General features: G+C 42.8%; 2 protein-coding genes across 2 annotated transcripts in view; one reads left to right on the forward strand and one right to left on the reverse strand.

Annotated features, from left to right (window-relative positions):
• Positions 1-19,330, reverse strand: part of RTF2 (replication termination factor 2) — a 41,999-nt gene that overhangs the window by 16,570 nt on the left and 6,099 nt on the right. The window contains exons 4-5 of the mRNA XM_087445097.1: positions 18,927-19,066; positions 15,017-15,095 (exon numbers count right to left, since the gene is read on the reverse strand). Coding sequence (XP_087301223.1) covers positions 15,017-15,095; positions 18,927-19,066 — 219 coding nt within the window. The remainder of the gene's footprint in view (positions 1-15,016; positions 15,096-18,926; positions 19,067-19,330) is intronic.
• Positions 403-6,388, forward strand: GCNT7 (putative beta-1,3-galactosyl-O-glycosyl-glycoprotein beta-1,6-N-acetylglucosaminyltransferase 7). Its single transcript, XM_004430535.3, is given in 4 exon segments — positions 403-621; positions 623-1,367; positions 2,384-2,479; positions 6,127-6,388. Coding segments are annotated over 4 exon segments (1,287 nt in total). The 3' UTR covers positions 6,354-6,388.

The following is a 19,330-nucleotide window of genomic DNA, read 5'->3' on the forward strand; positions in this document are numbered from 1 at the left end:
ATCTCAAAATCATCCTAAGTGAAAAAAGCCAGGTAAAAAAGTACATAGTGTATGACTCCATTTATATAAAATTATAGAACATGCCATCTAATCTTCAGTGACAGAGAGCATATCAGCGATTGCCCAGAGAGAAGGGTGGAAGGAGGAGGGAGTAAAAGGGGCACAGGAAGACTTCTAGGGGTAGGGAAATGCTCGTTATCGTGACTGTGGTGATGGTTTCACGGGTGTGTACGTATATAAAAACTGACCAAATTATACACTTTAAATATGCGTCCTTCAATAAAGTTGGGGCAGGTGGGGGGAAGAGCTACAATACCCTAACGTCTGTCTGTTGTTCTTTTAGGAAGCTTAAAAGAAAACATTTCAAACCATGGTAATAAGAAGACACCTGGAGCTCAAAACATGAGCCAGCTGCGAGCCACAAAGCCTGGACTTCTTGTGTGCACAGCCCTCTGCATCTTCATTTTTCTCTATTTAAGGAATCTAACTCCTGAGGAACCAGAGGAGGAGCCCACCTATCCAGCAGTAGTAGAGTGTGGCTTTTATCCAGATGAATTGTGTTCAGCTTTATTTGAAGGGAAAAGGGCAGCCCCCCAAGTTGCAAAATTTTGTAAAAACCCTTTATAGAGTTGAAATACTTGCTCATTTACACTCACCAGGAAATTGCTCCAGGATTTCCCAGGAGTTGCATTTCATAACCAGACCCTTGTCTGCAGAAGAGGACAATTTCTCTTTGGCGTACATTATAACTCTTCATAAGGAGCTGGCTACGTTTGTGCAGCTTCTCAGAGCTATTTATGTACCTCAAAATGTTTATTGTATTCACATTGATGAAAAGGCCCCAAGGACGTATAAGACTGCTGTGCAAAGCCTGGTTAATTGTTTTGAAAATATTTTTATTTCATCAAAGAGAGAGAAAGGGGCTTACACTGGCTTTCCCAGACTACAGGCAGATATTAATTGTATGAAAGATCTAGTCCGTTCCAAATTTCAGTGGAACTACGTCATTAATCTCAGTGGACAAGATTTTCCAATCAAAACCAACAAAGAAATCATATACTACATCAGGAGCAAATGAAAGGATAAAAATATCACTCCTGGAGTACTCCAACCACCAAACACTAAATCCAAGACAAGTCAGCCTGAACTCACCCCTGGAGGAAGTGTCTATGTATCTCCAAATAAAAGATTCAAAGACGAACCACCCCATAACTTAACAATTTATTTTGGAAGTGCTTACTACGTTCTAACGAGGAAATTTGTAGAGTTTGTACTGACTGACAGCCGTGCAAAAGACATGCTTCGGTGGTCCAAAGACATCCACAGCCCAGAGAGACACTACTGGGTGACTCTGAACCGACTGAAAGGTAAGAAGGATCGGGCAATATGGTGTCTGTTCAGATCAGAGCAACAAGAGAAGTTTATTCTTAACTGAAAACTCTCTTTCAGCTATTTTACTGCGGCTTGGTAATTAGCTGTACATTTTGCAAGACCTTCCACTTGAGGGGTACAGGAGGGTCTTTGATTCTAGGGGTCTGAAGTTTGCTGAGAGGGCTATGTTCCAAAACCAGCCTGGCTGCTTTTGTTCCCTCTCCAGAAAGAAGTACCAGCATCTCGAATCTCCTCAACCAGAACCTTCTGAAAATTCTGAGCACCAATCTTTGGACAGTTCTTCATTTCTTCATTCACTTATTAATACTATTGGATCCACTAGTGCCAGGCATTGTGCTAGGGGCTCTTTAAGAACGGAAAGTATTAAACCCAGTCACTTTTTGTGTGGCAAATATGATACTTCATATAGGTTCCCTGAGAGGTAGAGGGAAATCTGATGCCCTCCTTTAAGTGGACTTACTTTCTCTTTGTATAAAGCTGACTGGCTCCTACAGGGAAGGTGGCTTCAAGCTTGAATACCCAAGCTAGTCAGTCCAGAAGACAGTACAAATGATGAATCTAGCAGAAATCAATTAAGACCTTTTAATAATAGCTCATATCCATTGAAAATCCTATTTTCAAGTCACCTCAGAGGGTTGTTAATGGAGAAAACACAATCCAGAGAAACCCAGCACAATCATGAAGAGCACCTGGTAAACAATGAGTTACTACAGCTGGAGAGGGGTGGAAAATGAACTCTAAGCACAAAGATGGAACGTAAGACCTCACTCAACCCCAATGCTATTGCCAGTGTAGCACAGTGCCCCATCCCCAGAAGGGTGAGGCCTTCATCAGATGATACCTAAACACTTTAAACGAGGTCACGCTTGCCCTCCATCTTTCTCAGTGATCACCGTGTCTAGACGAAGAGGAACTGACGGTGCAGAACTCGCACTAAACCAACTGAGAAGCTCGATTCCACACTGTATGCTTGTTTTGTTTTCCCCCTCAGACGCCCCGGGTGCCACACCAAACGCCGGCTGGAAAGGACATGTTCGAGCCATTAAATGGAGAAATGGGGAGGGAAATGTTCACGATGGATGTAAAGGTAAAAACAAAACCAAAAAAAGCCCTTAAATTTTAGAAAAACTATACAACTGCTGCCTGGGTAACAGCAGGAAGACTGACGACCATGTTTAAAGCAAGCTGGAATTAGTGATGATCCAATTAGCGTGGCGCCGATTTTTAAAAACTTTTAATTTAATTATAATATCCAGACAGAAAAGAGCACAAATCTTAAGTATTTGAGTTGATAAATTTTCACAAAGTGAACGCAAAAACAGGGCTGTAACTTTTACAGTTTTAAGGTAAACATACAAGACCTTCTGGCTTTTTCCACCCGCTCCTAGAACTCAAACATTTGTCACTAATGAGCTGTGTCTCCTTGGGTCTCTCTATCAGAAGAGACAACTGAATAACACAGACAGATGCTCCTGAGCTGGGCCAGCCAACTGCCCCCCAGTTCCTAAGGAGTTCTTGCTGAAGGAAGGGCTTTTTGCTTTGCCCTCAAGAGATTCTCCCTGAAGAACTGTGAATTCTTTTGCCCCTTTGTCTGATGTCCCAGAGGTTTTAGTTACCAGGACAATATACAAAAGCAAGATTTGGGGTGGGGCGCAAGCAGTGTCCCACTTTTGTGAAAAGTCTGGAAGAGAACTGGCTGACTGCAGAGGAGTTGCTCAGGCACATCAGTTTTGGGGAAAACACTTATGGTGTCAAAGAGCTAGAATTTGGCTCCTGTGGAGCTATTCATGCCTTCTTTCCCGGGGCTGGTTCTCCCCATCCACCCGAACCCCTAGTTTGAAGACGGCTGCTTGAGAGGATCAGACAGTATTGGGGAGAAAAGGATGCATGACAAACAATTCACAGCACACGAGTTCAGTAGAGAGATGTGCAAATGCTCTAGGATTCACGGACAGGGAAACAGAGGGTACCTGTCCTTTATGCGGCCGCAAATTGTGGTGGACAAAGAATGTGGGAAGACTAGAGCAAATGCTGTGTGAAAGTGGCTCCGGCAGAACATTCTCTCTCCAAGGATATCCAGGCCCTGCCTTTCCTGTCTACAAGCAGCTTCCCAACCACCGCAGGAGCTACTGCACAGAGATATAATAACCTATCTTGATAGTGCATTTAGGTATGGTCCTCGTGTTGGAACACAGTAGATCAGATATGCAAAATAAACTAGGTTCATCCAGTTTTTGAGCTATTTAAAAGACTGACCTAAAAGAAACAGGTTGTAGACAAATAAAGAATGTAAAATCTAATACCAGAACAGTTCAAAATAGTTCATGTGCTCAGCCATCCTCCTGACAGGTACTGGGTCAGAACGGCTAGAATAATTTTCTAGTATTTTAAAAAAGGTAGATATGATTCAATTAGGGAGATACTCACATAGTAAGAAGGTGACAGTTAAACAACAGGCTAATAAACAACCTTGGCTTTTCTTTGGAAAGCAAGCATGCATCGTCCTTACACACCAGGGTTGACAGGACTAGGAAATAAATGCTAATAGGAGGGGACTCAGATTCTTTCCGAAAACGTGATTCTGTTAGGTGCACAAACAGTATAGAAAGTCACAAAGGTTTGTTGCTATCAATAATAATGATTCGGAATTATTATAGTGGCAACCTGAATATTTCAATAATGCTTGCAAATTAGTTACTGTCAATCTTAAAAATCATCTTTCCCTAAAAGTAAACACTTCAGAAAGTTCTTGCCATCACTAGCTTCAGTGTGCAAACTGTTCTACTAGCAAAGCAGTAACACAGCCATTGATGGCCAGCATTTAGAACCGGCCCCCGACCTAGGCCAAGCACTGGCACACCAGAGCCTGGCTCTGGGCCTGCAGTCACTCACCACAGCGGTTCTCAGGTGGAAACTATTATTATTCACACTTTACAGATGGGGAACCCCAGGCTCAGAGAAGTGAGGTCACTCCCAAAGTCATAGGAAGTGGCACAGGAAGTGGCAGAGCTGGGCCTCAAAGCAGGTGCAGCTGCCTGGCACCACTCCACCGGGCGAGCTTACGGCACAGCTCTGCACGCAGTGACAGCCATCCTGTTACTATCAGCAACACGGGGTTCGTTTATTTTTAATCACCAAAACACCATTAACACAACTCTGGAAATGTTCCACTTGTTTGTGTTCCCTTCCAGTTCAAATCCACACGCACATAAATGACAGAGCTACCCAGTTAGCATCACGGTGCAGCGGATGCTTTTCCACTATGTCCTAAGCTTTCCACACTACTTCTCTTCATATTTATGCTTTTCAACCGGTTAAACGTAATTCTATTGAGATTCTATGACACGGTACCAAGAATGTGTCAGTTGACAGATTTCAGTCATGGTAACAGCACCTCACTCGAGAGTGCCCGCTCGGTAGGGGGAAGGTCCTTCTGACTTCTTTCAGCCTTACAAACAACACTGGACGTTCCCGTGCACACAGTTCCACCCCTTTGTCATATTTCCTTAGGACAGGCTTTTAGAAGTAGGAGTACTGGGTTGGCCTGGGGAGAGGGCAGGGCAGGGCTGAACAGAACAAAGAGCAAGGTCTCACACACACCGAGAGCTGATTCTCTGCAAACTGAAGGAGATGACGGAAACCACTCACAGCGTTGGTAGGAGGATTAACGGAGAGAGCTGGAAGAGCCGAGCACAGAGCCGGCACACAGAAGGCGCTACTGAGGTCATCTCGAGGGAATCCAATCAGCACTGGGTTCTAACCATAATTACAATTTTTTTTTTTAAAGATTTTATTTATTTTTTTTCCCCAAAACCCCAGTAGATAGTTGTACGTCATAGCTGCACATCCTTCTAGTTGCTGTACGTGGGATGTGGCCTCAGCATGGCTGGAGAAGCAGTGCGTCAGTCCGCGCCCGGGATCCGAACCCAGGCTGCCAGCAGCGGAGCGCGCGCACTTAACCGCTAAGCCACGAGGCTGGCCCGTCCAATTTTAATTCTCTTTATATCAAACACTCATCTGCAGGGGCCAGCCCGGTGGTGTAGTGGTTAAGTGCGTGCACTCCACTGCGGTAGCCCGGGGTTCGCAGGATTGGATCCCGGGCACACACTGACGCGCCACTTGTCAAGCCATGCTGTGGCAGCATGCCATATAAAGTAGAGGAAGATGAACACAGATGTTAGTCCAGGGCCAGTCTTCCTCAGCAAAAAAAAAAAGAGGAGGATTGGCATTGGATGTTAGCTCAGGGCCAATCTTCCTCTCAATAAATAAATAAATAAATAAAAACACTCATCTGCAAAACCAAAGAAAGATAGAAGCAATGACTTATTAAAACCAACACAATTCTTATGAACTACCCACAACCAAGGAAAACACTTAGAAGTTCACAGAACTTAAAACAGAAGCTATCAGAATTTAGACTTTACCAGGCAAATGAGTGCTGTTGCATCTCCTTCGTGCTCACGACTAGCTAAAATTCCACAGTATTCGCCTAAAGTAGCCATTAAACACTTTAAAGATCACTAACAAAAAGAAAGAAAACTTCCCTTCCATCATAAATTCAAAATTCAACATAAAAGCCCCTGTCAAAGCAATCATGGAAGTCACGTTTACTGTGAACTCCTGGGAAGCAAAGAGGCCTCACAGACACGCTTAGAAGATGGGCACCGAGTCTGTGTGTGAATGTAAACTGACAAGGAAGCAGAGGCAGCTAAGTCTTTGCATTTCTCTTTTCAGGCCGCTACGTCCAGGACAGCTGTGTATATGGCCCAGGAGACTTGCCGTGGATCATTCAATCGCCTTCTTTGTTTGCCAACAAATTTGACTCCGAGACAGACCCTCTTGTGGTTATGTGCTTGGAGAGGTGGCACAGACTTAAAGTCCTACGGCAGGCAGAGGTTCCTGTGGAACCACACTGGCATTTTCAACAGGAAAGTCACTTTAATACGAAACTGAACTACTGAGCTAGAAGTTATAAAGAGTGCTTGCTTTCTTATTGGTATCGTTCTGTTTCCTTGACTTGAAATGAGAGAACATTTAACCAAAGAAGGAAGAATGGGAAAATGATTCCTTGATACAAATTAGTCCTAAAATGAATTTAGAAACACACTATTGACAAGATTTTGCTATTCATCATAGGTTGCTTTTATAGCTTTGAGAAAGAAATTATGCGAGAAAAAATAACTCAAGGTACCACTGGTGACATATAGAAAAGCCACCCAGAAGGCTGCCTGCTTTAGTAAGAAGTTGCTGAAAATGAAAGTTGTCCAAACACTTAGATCCAGCCTCAAGTTCGAATAAGAACATGTCTTGTTTTGAAGATACTATTGTGTATGAAATTTCTAGTAAAGAACAAACTCCCACTGAAAATGAAAATATGCTTATCTCAAACAGTCCTCTTTGCCTGGGAACAATGTAACTTTGTTCTGGTAATCCTAGAAAAATACAAAAGAGTCTATTTCCTTGGGTAATGTGAAATTAATCTGGAGTTGAAACATAACTTCTTAAAAGGCTGCCATAAGTTTCTGTAGTCTTGCAGCGCTGTCTAATAGCACTTTCAGAGATGAAGGAAATGTTCCACATCTGAGCTGTCCAATACCAACCACAACCACAAGTGACTCTGGGGCATCTGAAATGTGGCTAGTGCAACTGATTAAGTGAATCTTAATTGTTAGTTAATTAAAAAATTTTTAATTAATTGAAATTTAAATAGTCATATGTGGCTGGTGATTACCATACTGAACAGCATAGGTCAAAGGCATGAATGGTCTTACTTCTCTCTACTCACAGACTCAGGTCTGTAAAAAGTCTGACTTTTTTGTTGTTTCAATATACTCTCTTTCTGTAAAAGAGTTCATGGCATCACACAAGACTGAAAATGTACAACTATTAAATAGCACAACATAAAATAACTAAAAGAAAAGCAGGAACCACAGGAGAGGACACTAAAGAAATAAGTGTGTAATTCAAAGGCAAAATATAACACCTCGAAGCTTCCCAAACACAGAAATGGAATCAAATCCACTTTGAGTCAATGAAAATAGCCCTTGAGAAGCACGAAGCTAAACAGAAGGAAGAGAGGCTTTGAAAGCACGAATCAAACTTAAGCTAACCACAGACTATTAAAATCTTCGTTTAAACATTTCTTCCTCATAGACGTTTAATTCCGAAGAAAGCACACACTGAAAATGTTAAGACGTTAAAGAGAAGGAGGCACGAGCCCCATGATAGCACAGCACACATTTTTATAGGCAAACAGTGCTCATGGGTGGGGCTAACTGGCTACATTCTGACTGGCTCTTCAGAAAGCTCAAATTCACTGTAACTCTGTCCCCTGTATTTTATAACAACTCACTAGCCAGTAAGTGCAAACCCAGTTTAAAAAAAAAAGGAAGAAGCTTAAATCTTTTCAAGTTACTTGAAACACAAGGCTTCCTTCATTTCATTTCAATGTCAATTCATAGTACAATCATATACTATGAAAAGGGGCCTAATAAGAGCGTCTGCTTAACAGATTTGCTTTGAGGATGAGCACTTAGAATAATGTCTGACACTTTTCACAAATGAGGAAATTGAGGCACAGGGCGAGAATGGGACTCTCCTAGGACCACATGGCTAAGAAGGTAGGGCTGGGACTTGGACCCAGGCAGGCAGTGTGGCCCCCGAGTCCAAGCCTTTACTACACCACCTTACCTCGTACAAAGAAGTACGAACTCAAACGCACACCTGCCCTCAAAAGCCTCAAACATCATAATGGAAGAAGCTACCTCAACAAACCATTTCAGTAACAGAGATAAAATAAAAATAACAGATGGAACTGAAAGGCACGGTGGAGGGAAGCAGCGTGAGACTGGGGGAAGCACAGACCAGGCGGGTGGAGTGTCGGGGGAGGCGGTGGGCAGAGGCTGAGAGGCAGGCAGCCGCCATGAACGAGACAGACCAGGGAGGCCAAGATAGAGCAGCAGCCTCAGGTGGCATCAGAACCAGCAAGCAGCCGCTGCTCACTCTCCTCTGAGTCACTCTCACTGTGCTCATTTGTAAAGTCAAAGAACAAAATTAAATCACATGTAAAAAATGTCTAAAATATATTGCTGCAGACTGCATCTTAAAGGCCACATATTAACAGGGACCTTCAGATAATTTCTCTAATCTTCTGGCAAGAGAACCTTCTTGCTAACATGTAGAGTCTATCATTCAATTTTTCTATTAGATTTTCTTACATGTAAAAGTTTAAGGCTGCCTGTGCTGTATGTTACATGATTCCCTGAGGCTTAATATTCACAAAGACCATAAAGATGGCAGAAAGCTAAAACAACCTGAAGGAGGCCAGAGCCTGAAAATCAGAATTCGCCGACCACTTCTCAAGATACCCTCTTCCCTTCCCTAACTTGTTTTCTTCTCTCCACTCCACCCCCTCCACGAAAAGACTTAAAAAAAAAAAACAAAATCAAAAAACCAAAACCGACCATGAGTGTAAATTTTTGTTTTACTTCTGACTTTAAAACATCCACACACCCACTCACCGATCACGAAGCCTAAATAAATGAAGCCAGAAAGCCAGCAAGTCACATGCCACCCATCACACCTCTGACATCTAGATCAGCGCCTCTCAAACTCTACTGTGCGGTACAAATGCCCTGGGGATCTTGTTAAAATACAGATTCTGATTCCTGGGTCTGGGAAGCGGCCTGGGAGTCTGCATTTCTTAAAAAGAGAGAAAAAAGAAAAACCTGCCAGGTGACAATGGTCCTGCCAATATTGCAGGACCCTGGGTCACACTTTGAGTAACAAGCACACTGTTTATTCTGCAACCTGTAATTACTCCAATGTGCTTCTTCTTATTACAAGAAGGAAGGAACACAGTAGGGAATACAATTAGTTTGTGGCTAGTGATTTGTTTATAATGAAAACAAAAAAACCTAGCAACTACATCTCTTTGGACCCTGTTTACTGAAATCCAGGGTGCCCACCACGTGTCAGAGCACAGAACCAGAGGTATTTCAAACCCTTGAGTCTCTTCTACCGACCTGAAAAGGCAAATGCAGATGGAACTACAGAGTGCAAAGGAGAGAAAACGCACACCCTAAGCATCGCTCTGAGTTTCCTGACATCGTTCTCATGATATTGGTTTCTCTAAATTTCAGACATTATCTGAAAAATGAAAATGTTTGTTTTAGACTTTGACACTGTGTCTTCATCTCACTTCATTCACATTTCATGATGCACTACTGTTCCTGAAACTGCACCATCATTCTTCCTTTTGGTAGTTTGGCAGAAATGGCTGGTGTTTACCTCTTCTTCCTGGGCATCAAGCTTGACTACATTTCCCAGGCTCCCTTGCAGTTAGGTGTGGCCAGATTCTGAGTTCTGGCCAATGGAACGTGAGCAGAGTGCTGAGCAGCATGTCCAGACCTGCCCATAAACACCTCCTAGGCTAGATGCTCCCTCCTCTGCCCCCATCAGTCAACTGAATGGAGAATACTCCAAAAACCAGAGGTCAGAGCTATGAGAGAACAGGAGCCTGAGTCCTTGAGGTTCCCTTGGAAGAAAGCTGCCCAACCAGGAACTTGCATTGTATTAGCCTCTGGAATTTGGGGGCTGTTTGTTACAGCAGTTAGTATACTTAGTGTTACTAGACTTTAGAGACTTTAAACTAGTAGTATGAGTTTGATTCCTGATAACAGTATACAAATTTGTCATTTATTTCCTCATTTAAAAATGTTACCTTCTGGAATCTTGGATCTAAAAGGAAAGCGTCTGAGAATTTACTACAATTCCTTTCTCTTACACATTAGAATCTGACGCCCAGAGAGGCGAAGTTATATTACCAAACCAGTGCTGGTATGAGAACCAAAAGTGATAGATATCAGGCTCTCAATATTGGTTGCATGAATGAATGAATAAATGACTCCCACTCAAGTGTGCCACTGACTGCCCCACATTCCACGATTTTCTAAGCTGTATAGTGTTATCAGGTGAATTATGTCCCCTCCTTCCTTCAATTCATATGCTGAAATCCTAGTTCCCAGTATGTCAGATTGTGACCTTTGGAAATCAGGTCTCTGCAGATATAATTAGTTAAGATGTGGTCCCTAGGGTGAGCCCTAATCCAGTATGACAGGTGTCCTCACGAAAAGGAGAAATTTGGATACAGAGACAGACTCCACACAGGGAGGATGGTGTGAAAAGACACACGGAAAAGAAGGCCATCTCCAAGTCAGGGAAGAGGTCTGGAACAGATCCTTCTCTCACAGCCCTTAGAAGGAACCAACCCTGCCGATACTGTGATTTCAAACTTCTTGCCTCCAGAATTGTGAGACAATAAATTTCTGTTATGTCACCCAGTTTGTGGTACCTTGTTAGGGCAGCCCTAACAAACTAAACTAATATGCAGAGTATTCAACCTAGCTATGCAAAGGCAATTTTTAAGTAAATCATAGTCGTGAAAAGTGCTCAGTATCCTGCTCTTCTCGCAACAGATTTATCTTAAAAAAATTTTCTCCCTGAGGTATTCCTGAATTACAGCCAGTGTCCTGTCTTGACTGCAGGTCTCGAGAGCCACGGCACCCCCCATCAGGAGACAGGAAGAGCCAGCGCTTCTGGTCCCCGCCTGGTCTCTGCTTCTCCTTGCGCAACCCGATGCAGACAGTTCCCCTTCCCTTGAAGTGCTCAAGGTACAGACTTTCCAAAGTTTACTAGCGCTCAGTAACATTTCCCAAGCACCAACAAAATGATTTCAGAGTTCCCTTGCAATGTTGCATTTCCATGAAATAAAATCAACTTCTCTGTAAAGCTCTGTGCAGACAGTCCTGTTTTGCTGCAAGTGTGTCAACATGGTCACTAACATGGATGTCTGAGGTCAGCCAATGCAAAGGATAACTGCACACCAATCTACGAGATGGTCACCATTACGGGCAGAAGAGAAAACCCTTCATTGCTTTAGATCAGTGGGTCCCCCAAATCTGGCTGCCCATCAGAATTATTCTGGGAACTCTTAATAGAAATCCGCAGGGCTCTACACCAACCCTGAAGATTTGATTTAGAGGGTCCGAGATGGGAAGTGGCAAATTAAGCTACTGTGGTGGCTCTGAAGTGCAGCCCGGCCTGGGAACCACTGATTTAAGTCATCTGGCTTCTGTAATAAATTTCAGCTTTATTTCCCTCCATCTCATATTTATATTCTTTCAAGTAGACTTTCTGAGTGTACTTGCAAATGTGTCTGACACTTAAACAAGATCTTACATACTATATGTTAAAACATGCACACATCTGAACACAGAGCACTTGGCAAAGCTCCTTTCTTGCTCGCAGGAATCCCATGCCAGCTGAGTTCCCTCTCCCTCCCAATGCTTTTCGCATAGGCTCCTTTTCCACACCTGCTGTCAAATTCCTGCTCTTGTTCAGTCTTCTCTCTCTCTGCCCATCTTGCACAGGTCTACACATTGAGGCTCCCAAAGCACTTTGCGGTTGCAAAGGCATCAATGGCTCCCCACTGCATTCCCACCTGGACCTGCTCCACGGCCTGGTACTCGAAGTTTCCACCATGCGGTCTGACTCACCTTGCACTCCCATCTCCAGAGACTGCCTGGGCGCTTCCTCCCCCTCAATGCTGCGGCTGCTCCTCCTCCTCCTCCCTCAACACCCGCCACCTTGTCTACGCATGCCCTCCCCCACAACATACCTGCCACCACTTAGTACAACTGTCTCACAAACTTCAGGCATTCTCCTGCCAACCGTACTGTCAGTATCTTAATATTTTTCCTTAAATCTATACGCTGTTTCTACTTAAATTTACTCCAAAAATTAACTTTATATTCCTACCATAAATATAAAAACAGTACCCCTTGCTATAAATATAAAGTACTCCTTGCTATAAAGTAACCATAAAAATGCAGACAACACAAAACAAAGTCTCGCTAGATCCTGCCTGCTAACGCTCTGAGCGTAAGGTCCACTCTCTCAGGAGCTCAGCGAGTGTCAGAGAGGTGTTAAAAACATACTGGGGCCAAATGGAGACTCTCTCCTCCAGGCAGGCCGCCGGTCTGAAGGAGAGCCAAAATGGGAGTGAGTATCCTGCTATATGGTGTCTCGCAGAGACGTCTGGCATCCTGTCCGTGGACCACCCCACACCAGCATCCCTACCACCAGCAGTCGTGTCCCAATCTCTGGGAAAGTCTCACTGATGAGAACCATGCTCTGCCTTCGAAGCCCCCTCATGAAGCCACTGCTCACCAGCACAGTCAAAAGCAAGTTCTCTGGCCCCTGAACTCCAACAACATCTTTACTATCCACCTAGGACCAGGCCTCAAAAAGCAAAGTGGAATACGATTTTTCATATAATTTAGGATTCTGGCAGGACTGCAGTCTCCTCGAGTGCAGGGACTGTGTCATCTACACCCTATTTTCCCTTGGAACACTTATAACCTCATCTTTAATACAGGAGATGTAATAAATACTGGTGAATAAAGGACATAAACCAATTCCTGATCGCATTCTTTGAATTTTGTAAAAGCTTAATGAGACAGATGGCAAATTCTATGATGGCTTTATTCATAATCCCAAGCTGGAAACAACTCCATGACCCTCACTGACTTCACCATCACCAATGATCTTCTGCCTATCTTTGAGTCTCAAATAAATGGAATAACCCACGTCCTCCTCCATGCCTGGCTTCTTTTCCAGAGGGATCATTTTGAAACTAAAGTACGTCCTGTCCTGCTTAAAGCTGCCTTCTAGCTTCCTACTGCTCTTAGAATAAAATCTACAAGCCCCAGTGTGGCCACCCAGGCCCTACATGAAGTGACCTCTGCCTAACTCTTCAATTTCATCTACTTCTCCTCTCCTGTCCCCATCCTCCACCACACTTTCTGTTCCTCAAACTAGCAAAGTCCTCTGCCACTTCTGAGGTTTTGCTCAAGCTTTGCTTAGCTGGCTCCTTTGCACCCTTCAGGTCTTGGCTCAAATCTCCAGAGGTGCCCTAACTCACTACCAGTAAGGCAGCCTCTCTCCCTCCGGGACATCACCCTCTCATTTCCTTCCTAGCATTTATCACAATCGATAGTGCCTAGTTATTGAGTGTCTATCTCTCCAACTGGAATGGGAGTTCCAGGAAGGCAGGGGCGGTGTCAATCATACCCACCATGATACCCCACCTACATGCCTAGGACAGGGGCTGGCTCATAACAGGTGTTCAGTGAAAGCTGGTGAATGAAAGAATAATTCACAACAGGGAGGAACAGTACAGGGAAGCCTAATGAAATCCAAGCAGAGTTAATATGGGTGAAAATACGGACAGGAGCTGTTGGCATCCATGACATTTAACTAAATGCCAGGCTTTCCACAGGGCAACAGTACACCAAAGGCACGAATGTTCTGGGCTGCAGCAACAACACTGTGAAAGCAAAGTCCTCAGTATTCCCTCCATTGAGCTGAGCAGGTGAGCTCTTACATCAAGGTGTCTGCTCACTCGTACAAGCATTTACTGAGGAGAGGTGACATGCTCTGGAGAGAATAAGCCCTGGAGGTAATGAGATGGACAAGCCTTGCTCCCCGTGCTCAAAAACTCACAGGCAGGGGGCCAACCCAGTGGCATAGCAGTTAAGTTCATGTGCTCCACTTCGGCGGCCCAGCGGTCGCAGGCTCGGATCCCGGGTGCGGACCTACGTACCACTTGTCAAGCCATGCTGTGGCAGCGTCCCATATAAAGTGGAGGAAGATGGGCATGGATGTTAGCCCAGGGCCAGTCTTCCTCAGCAAAAACAGGAGGATTCGCAACAGTTGTTAGCTCAGGGCTAATCTTCCTCACAAAAAAAACCCACCAAACTTACAGGCAGAGCACAGAGGATTTTGAGGGCAGTGAAAATACTCTGTAAGATACTATAATGATGGATACATGTCATTATACATCTGTCCAAACCCAAAGAATGTACAACACCAAGAATGAACTCTAAAGTAAACCAGGGATTTGGATGATGATGAGGTCTCACTGTAGGTTCATCAGATGTAACAAATGTACCACTCTGGCAGGGATGTTGATAATGGGGGAGGCTGTGCATGTGTGGCGGCAGAGAGTATAGGGGAAATCTCTGTACTTTCCTCTTAACTTTGCTGTGAACCTAAAACTGCTCTAAAAAAATAAAGTCTTATAAAAAAAAGAAAAAAAAACCCTCACACCGCAGTGGGGAAACCAACATACAAATACCAATTACATTCTGCTGAGATACGTGGGATCACAAGGCGCCCAGGGAGCGGGAAAAGAGGGTTGGCAGCAAAGGCTCACAGGGAAGCAATCGCTCTGGAACTAAGGTTCATGGGGAGCAGGACCCCTCTAGGCTGGCAGGTCAGGGTACAGGGAACAAAGGCACACGAGAGAACTCGGCTCCTTCAGGGAGCAGCCCCAGCCAGGTGTGAGTGGACAGGCAGGGACATGTCACAAGAGGCAGTCTGAGACCGTACTTCCAGCAATGATGAGCTGTGGAAGGGTTTCAAGCAGAGAAACAACTGATTAGACCCGTGTTTCAGAAAGAATTGAAAAATGTTGAAATGACACATGGAAGGAAGGACCCCAAACCATCTGACTTCCTCAGTCACTGAGAAGGAATGCATGGTATATGTGTAAACAACTCACCGTGTGACAAACTTCTGCTTTTATCTCTTTCAAGGCTCGTTCAGAAAACACGCAACCACAGCACCGCAGGAAGCAAAACCTGGAGAAATAATTGATTATGGGGCATGACAAATAATAATTTTTAAATTGTTACCCAGATTATCAATAACAAATGAAATTTGCTCAGTTTACACAAAGGCCAAGAATCACAAAGAGAAAAGGCTATTAAGTAAAAAGAATCAGGGGCCGGCCCGGTGGTGCAGGCGGTTAAGTGTGTGCGCTCCACTGCGGCGGCCCCGGGTTTGCCAGTTCGGATCCTGGGTGTGCAACGACGCATCGCTTGTCAAACCATGCTGTGGCGGCGTCCCATATAAAGTGGAGGAAGATGGGCATGGATGTTAGCCCAGGGCCAGTCTTCCTCAGCAAAAAAGAGGAGGATTGGCAGATGTTAGCTCAGGGCTGATCTTCCTCACACACACACACAAAAAAATCAGTATATCCAAAATAAATATATATATATATATTTATAGAAATTAAAACCACCAACATAGGCCATAGTCCCATTCCCGCCCCCTTGCAATAATCCTTTTGAATAAGGTCTGGCCTATAAAAAAAAATAAATAAATACATTTAAAAAAAAAAACCACAAACATAAAAAGCCAAAGACAAACTAGGAACTCAGGGAGAAAATATTTTTTAAATACAGATGAGATTCAGAGTCTACAAATATTCAAATAAGTCTTAAAAACCAAAAATAAACAATAAATAGAAAAATGGGCAAAGGACATTAAAGTTCACAAAAGAAATATAAATGGCCAAAACATATAAAAGATGTGTAACCTCAACTGTTAATAATTGAAAAAATGCATTTCAAAACAATGACATATAATGTTTTCCCTATCAGGCAATAATGAAAGAGATTAAAGGAGTCCAGTTGGAAACTGTCAAAGGAAACAGGCACGTTTGTTGGTGGGTGAGTACAACACGGGAGGACAATTTGGCAGTATCAAGTACAGCATCATTTTTCAGAATTTCTCTATAGAAACATGCCCCCAAGTGTGCAAATGCACAAATATTTATGAAGTTGTGTAGTACAGCACTGCCTATAACAAGGAAAAAGAGGAAACCACCTAAATGTTCACCAACAGGGGACAGGTAAATAAATCATGTACAGCTAGTAAAAGGAATAAGGTAAATCTGTATGTAAGGTCACGAAAACATGTTCAAATTAGAAAGAGAAGTAGGAAAAAAAGAAGTTTCAAAATACGTGTAATATAAAAAAATTTGAAAGTAGCATTCCTTTTTAAAATTTGTGTTATCAACATGATTCATATACTTCCTGAATATTTGGTATTTTCGGTAGTACACAGTACATCTTGCTATTTCAGTAGGAAATGGATCCTTAGGCAGAAAAACTCCAAAAGATTTCAGTATCTTGGTTATGTCTACATCAATAATTGGAAGAAAATAAATCCAGCGCCTCTGAATGAAGGGGCAAATAAATCTATATATCTATAATCAATTTTCAGTTTACCACTTTAATGGAAGGGAACATTAACAGGGGTAATCAAGTTTTCAGCAACCAACTCAGCCAGCTTTATTTGTGAAACAAGGAAATAAAGGGTTACTTCTCTTAAAAAAAAAATGTATAATATGATCCCATGACTGTGGAAAGACACACGTTTATTTATATTTCTATTTGCAGAGGTGGAGGGGAGCGTGGTGAGTGTGTGGTGTATGTGTGGGGGTGTCGGGGGGGCATTAAACACCAAACAACTAATAATGCTGCCACTGGAGGCCACAATTGGGGAAAGAGGCAAAAAGCACTTTAACACTTTACTTGATATATTCTTGTAAAAATGCCACAATAGAAATATTCTCCAGTTTCCCAGGGATTATAATGGATACAAATTGTCCTAACAAAAATCCAATTAACAACATTGTCCTAAATTCATTAGTTTAGGACCAAAACAGTTTTGTATTTTACTGATGTTTACTAATTATTAGTAATTTAGAAAATTATGTTTTCCTTTAAACAAAGGCCCAGTGTTTCTATTATATTAGTAATTTATTTCTACTTTTCTATGTATTTAAATCTGTATCATACAAACTTTACTAAATATACAAACTAACCCCCAAATCAATTTTCTGTGCAGAGGCCCTGTGAATAGCAGGAGGGCAAAGCCAAAACAGGCAAAACTCAATTAACTGGGAAGAGATTAACCAGCAAATGAAAGGGAAAAACCAGGGGAAGCCACATTAGAGCAACAGGCTACAGGTAACCCCTGCTCAAGACCCCAGAGTTCAGTCTGTTTCTCCTAAGTTCCTCTTTTGGGATAAACCATGGTTTTCTTACAAACAAGTGGGAAGCCAGACACAAAAGCTCACACACTGTGTGAGTCTATTCATAGGAAATATGTAGAATAGGTAAATCCATCGAGATAGAAAGCAGACTGGTGGTCGCCGTGGGCTGGGAGGAGAGGAGAACGGGGAGTGACTGCTTGAGGGACAGGGGGTTTTCCTGCCGGGTGATGAAAATGTTTTGGAACTAGATGGAGGTGGTGACTGCACAACACTGTGAGTACTAAACACCACTGAAATGTACACTTTAAAATGCTTAACTCTGTTATGACGTGCACCTCAAAATAACATGTACACACATACGCGCGCGCGCGACAAGGTCAGGAACATGAGTCTGGTTCCCCAGAATCTTTCCTGCTTGACCCAAATGGTGAACTTTGGTTTTTTATTTTTCTTTTCTCAGCTTTATTGAGGCATAACTGACAAATCGGAATGGTATGTACTTAAGGTGTATAACTTGATGATTTGACATATACACCGTGCAATGATCATCACAATCAAGCCAATTAACGCACCCATCACTGCACATAGTGCAGTGAAATCTGAGAGAGAGGTCTCAATGATTTAAATTCACACGATTTGAAGAGCATAATCTTTAAAAGCACACAGTCCTTGAGCCTTAAATTTTACTTCTCTCCCAATCCATAAAGCCACAGGTTATTCCACTGGAGAGCCTGGTGGTTAGTCTCTCTGGTATAGTGTGCCACACACGTCTATTAAATGAGTGTACACAAATGTGCCAGAATGCCGCAGATTAAATGTAGTTGTTTATAGCTCAATAAAACTTTTTACTTACTTGAGATGCTTCCCCCCACATTTCCTGAATGAAAACAGTAAAACAATGCTAGCTTTCAACATGTGGTGTGTTAGATGGAAGATTCCAGATAATTACAGTCTATTAAAGATACTTCTAAATGGTGGGAAAAGGGTTTAAAGCTTTTGCTTAGTAAGATGTCCTATAAAAAGGTAAGTACTAACCCACTCAACATTCCTATTTTTTTCAGAGGGGAAATATACAGGTCACCTACATTTGCTATATAAATTTCAACCTTAAGATTTCTGGTGCTCTAGCCAGAGAATTTGTTAGGTACAAATCAAAAGCAAGTTATCATTATCAGCTGGGCCTTTTGCTGACTGATCAACCACACACTGTGCAACACTGTTTTCATTGCATAGTTTCTGGCAATTACAAGGAAATGGGATTTGTTTGAAGGGAAACATTTGTCCTTTGCTTTCTTTCCCATAGGAAAAGATCAAATAACCCAACTCAAGTCTCAGAAGTGTCACATGAGAAAATTTTTAAATCCTTCTTTACTTGAGGTTCTCAAGAACCTAAAGAACTCTCAAGAGCAGAAGGCCACAGATAACAAAGTTGAGTGGACTGGGACGCCATGGTACAAATGGCCGACAGGGAATGAATGTGGTCTTCTGAGGAGCAGCCTCTAAGACACGACCCAAACTGAAAGACACCTTACAGGCGTCCATGTGAGATAAGCTACGGCATGAATCCCAACAACACCAGTATCACTTACCTAGATTCCACAGTACCTGCCCCATATCCACTACTGACCTGTGTCGGCCATTCATCTCCAAGCCCACGACGGGGCAGATGAATCGTGCCCGCTGGAGGTCATCGTGTTTGTCACCTTTTGTGTTTCCTTTATCCCCTTCCCAGGCGGGATTATCAGAAAGCCTTAGTTCTGTCACATTCTGTGAAAAATCATCAATATTTTAAGAATTCATCTGATAAATGGATAATCCTTAGCCTTAACCACCACCAAAATCAACAGAGAAATTGTCATTCTAGTACCTTCCCATCCAAACTTCCACTTCCTAGCTACTATCCTTTGGCCGTCAATTAACATGAATATAAAATTAAACATAAGTTGTGATAGAAAACAAGATTTTAAAAATACACTGACGAGTAAATAAATTAGTTAATTTCTATTTTACAAATATTTTACTATTTAAGGA

The sequence above is a fragment of the Ceratotherium simum genome, chromosome 21 (assembly GCF_057802395.1).
Source record: "Ceratotherium simum simum isolate JZ-2026a chromosome 21, ASM5780239v1, whole genome shotgun sequence".
In the NCBI taxonomy this organism is placed as follows: domain Eukaryota; kingdom Metazoa; phylum Chordata; class Mammalia; order Perissodactyla; family Rhinocerotidae; genus Ceratotherium; species Ceratotherium simum.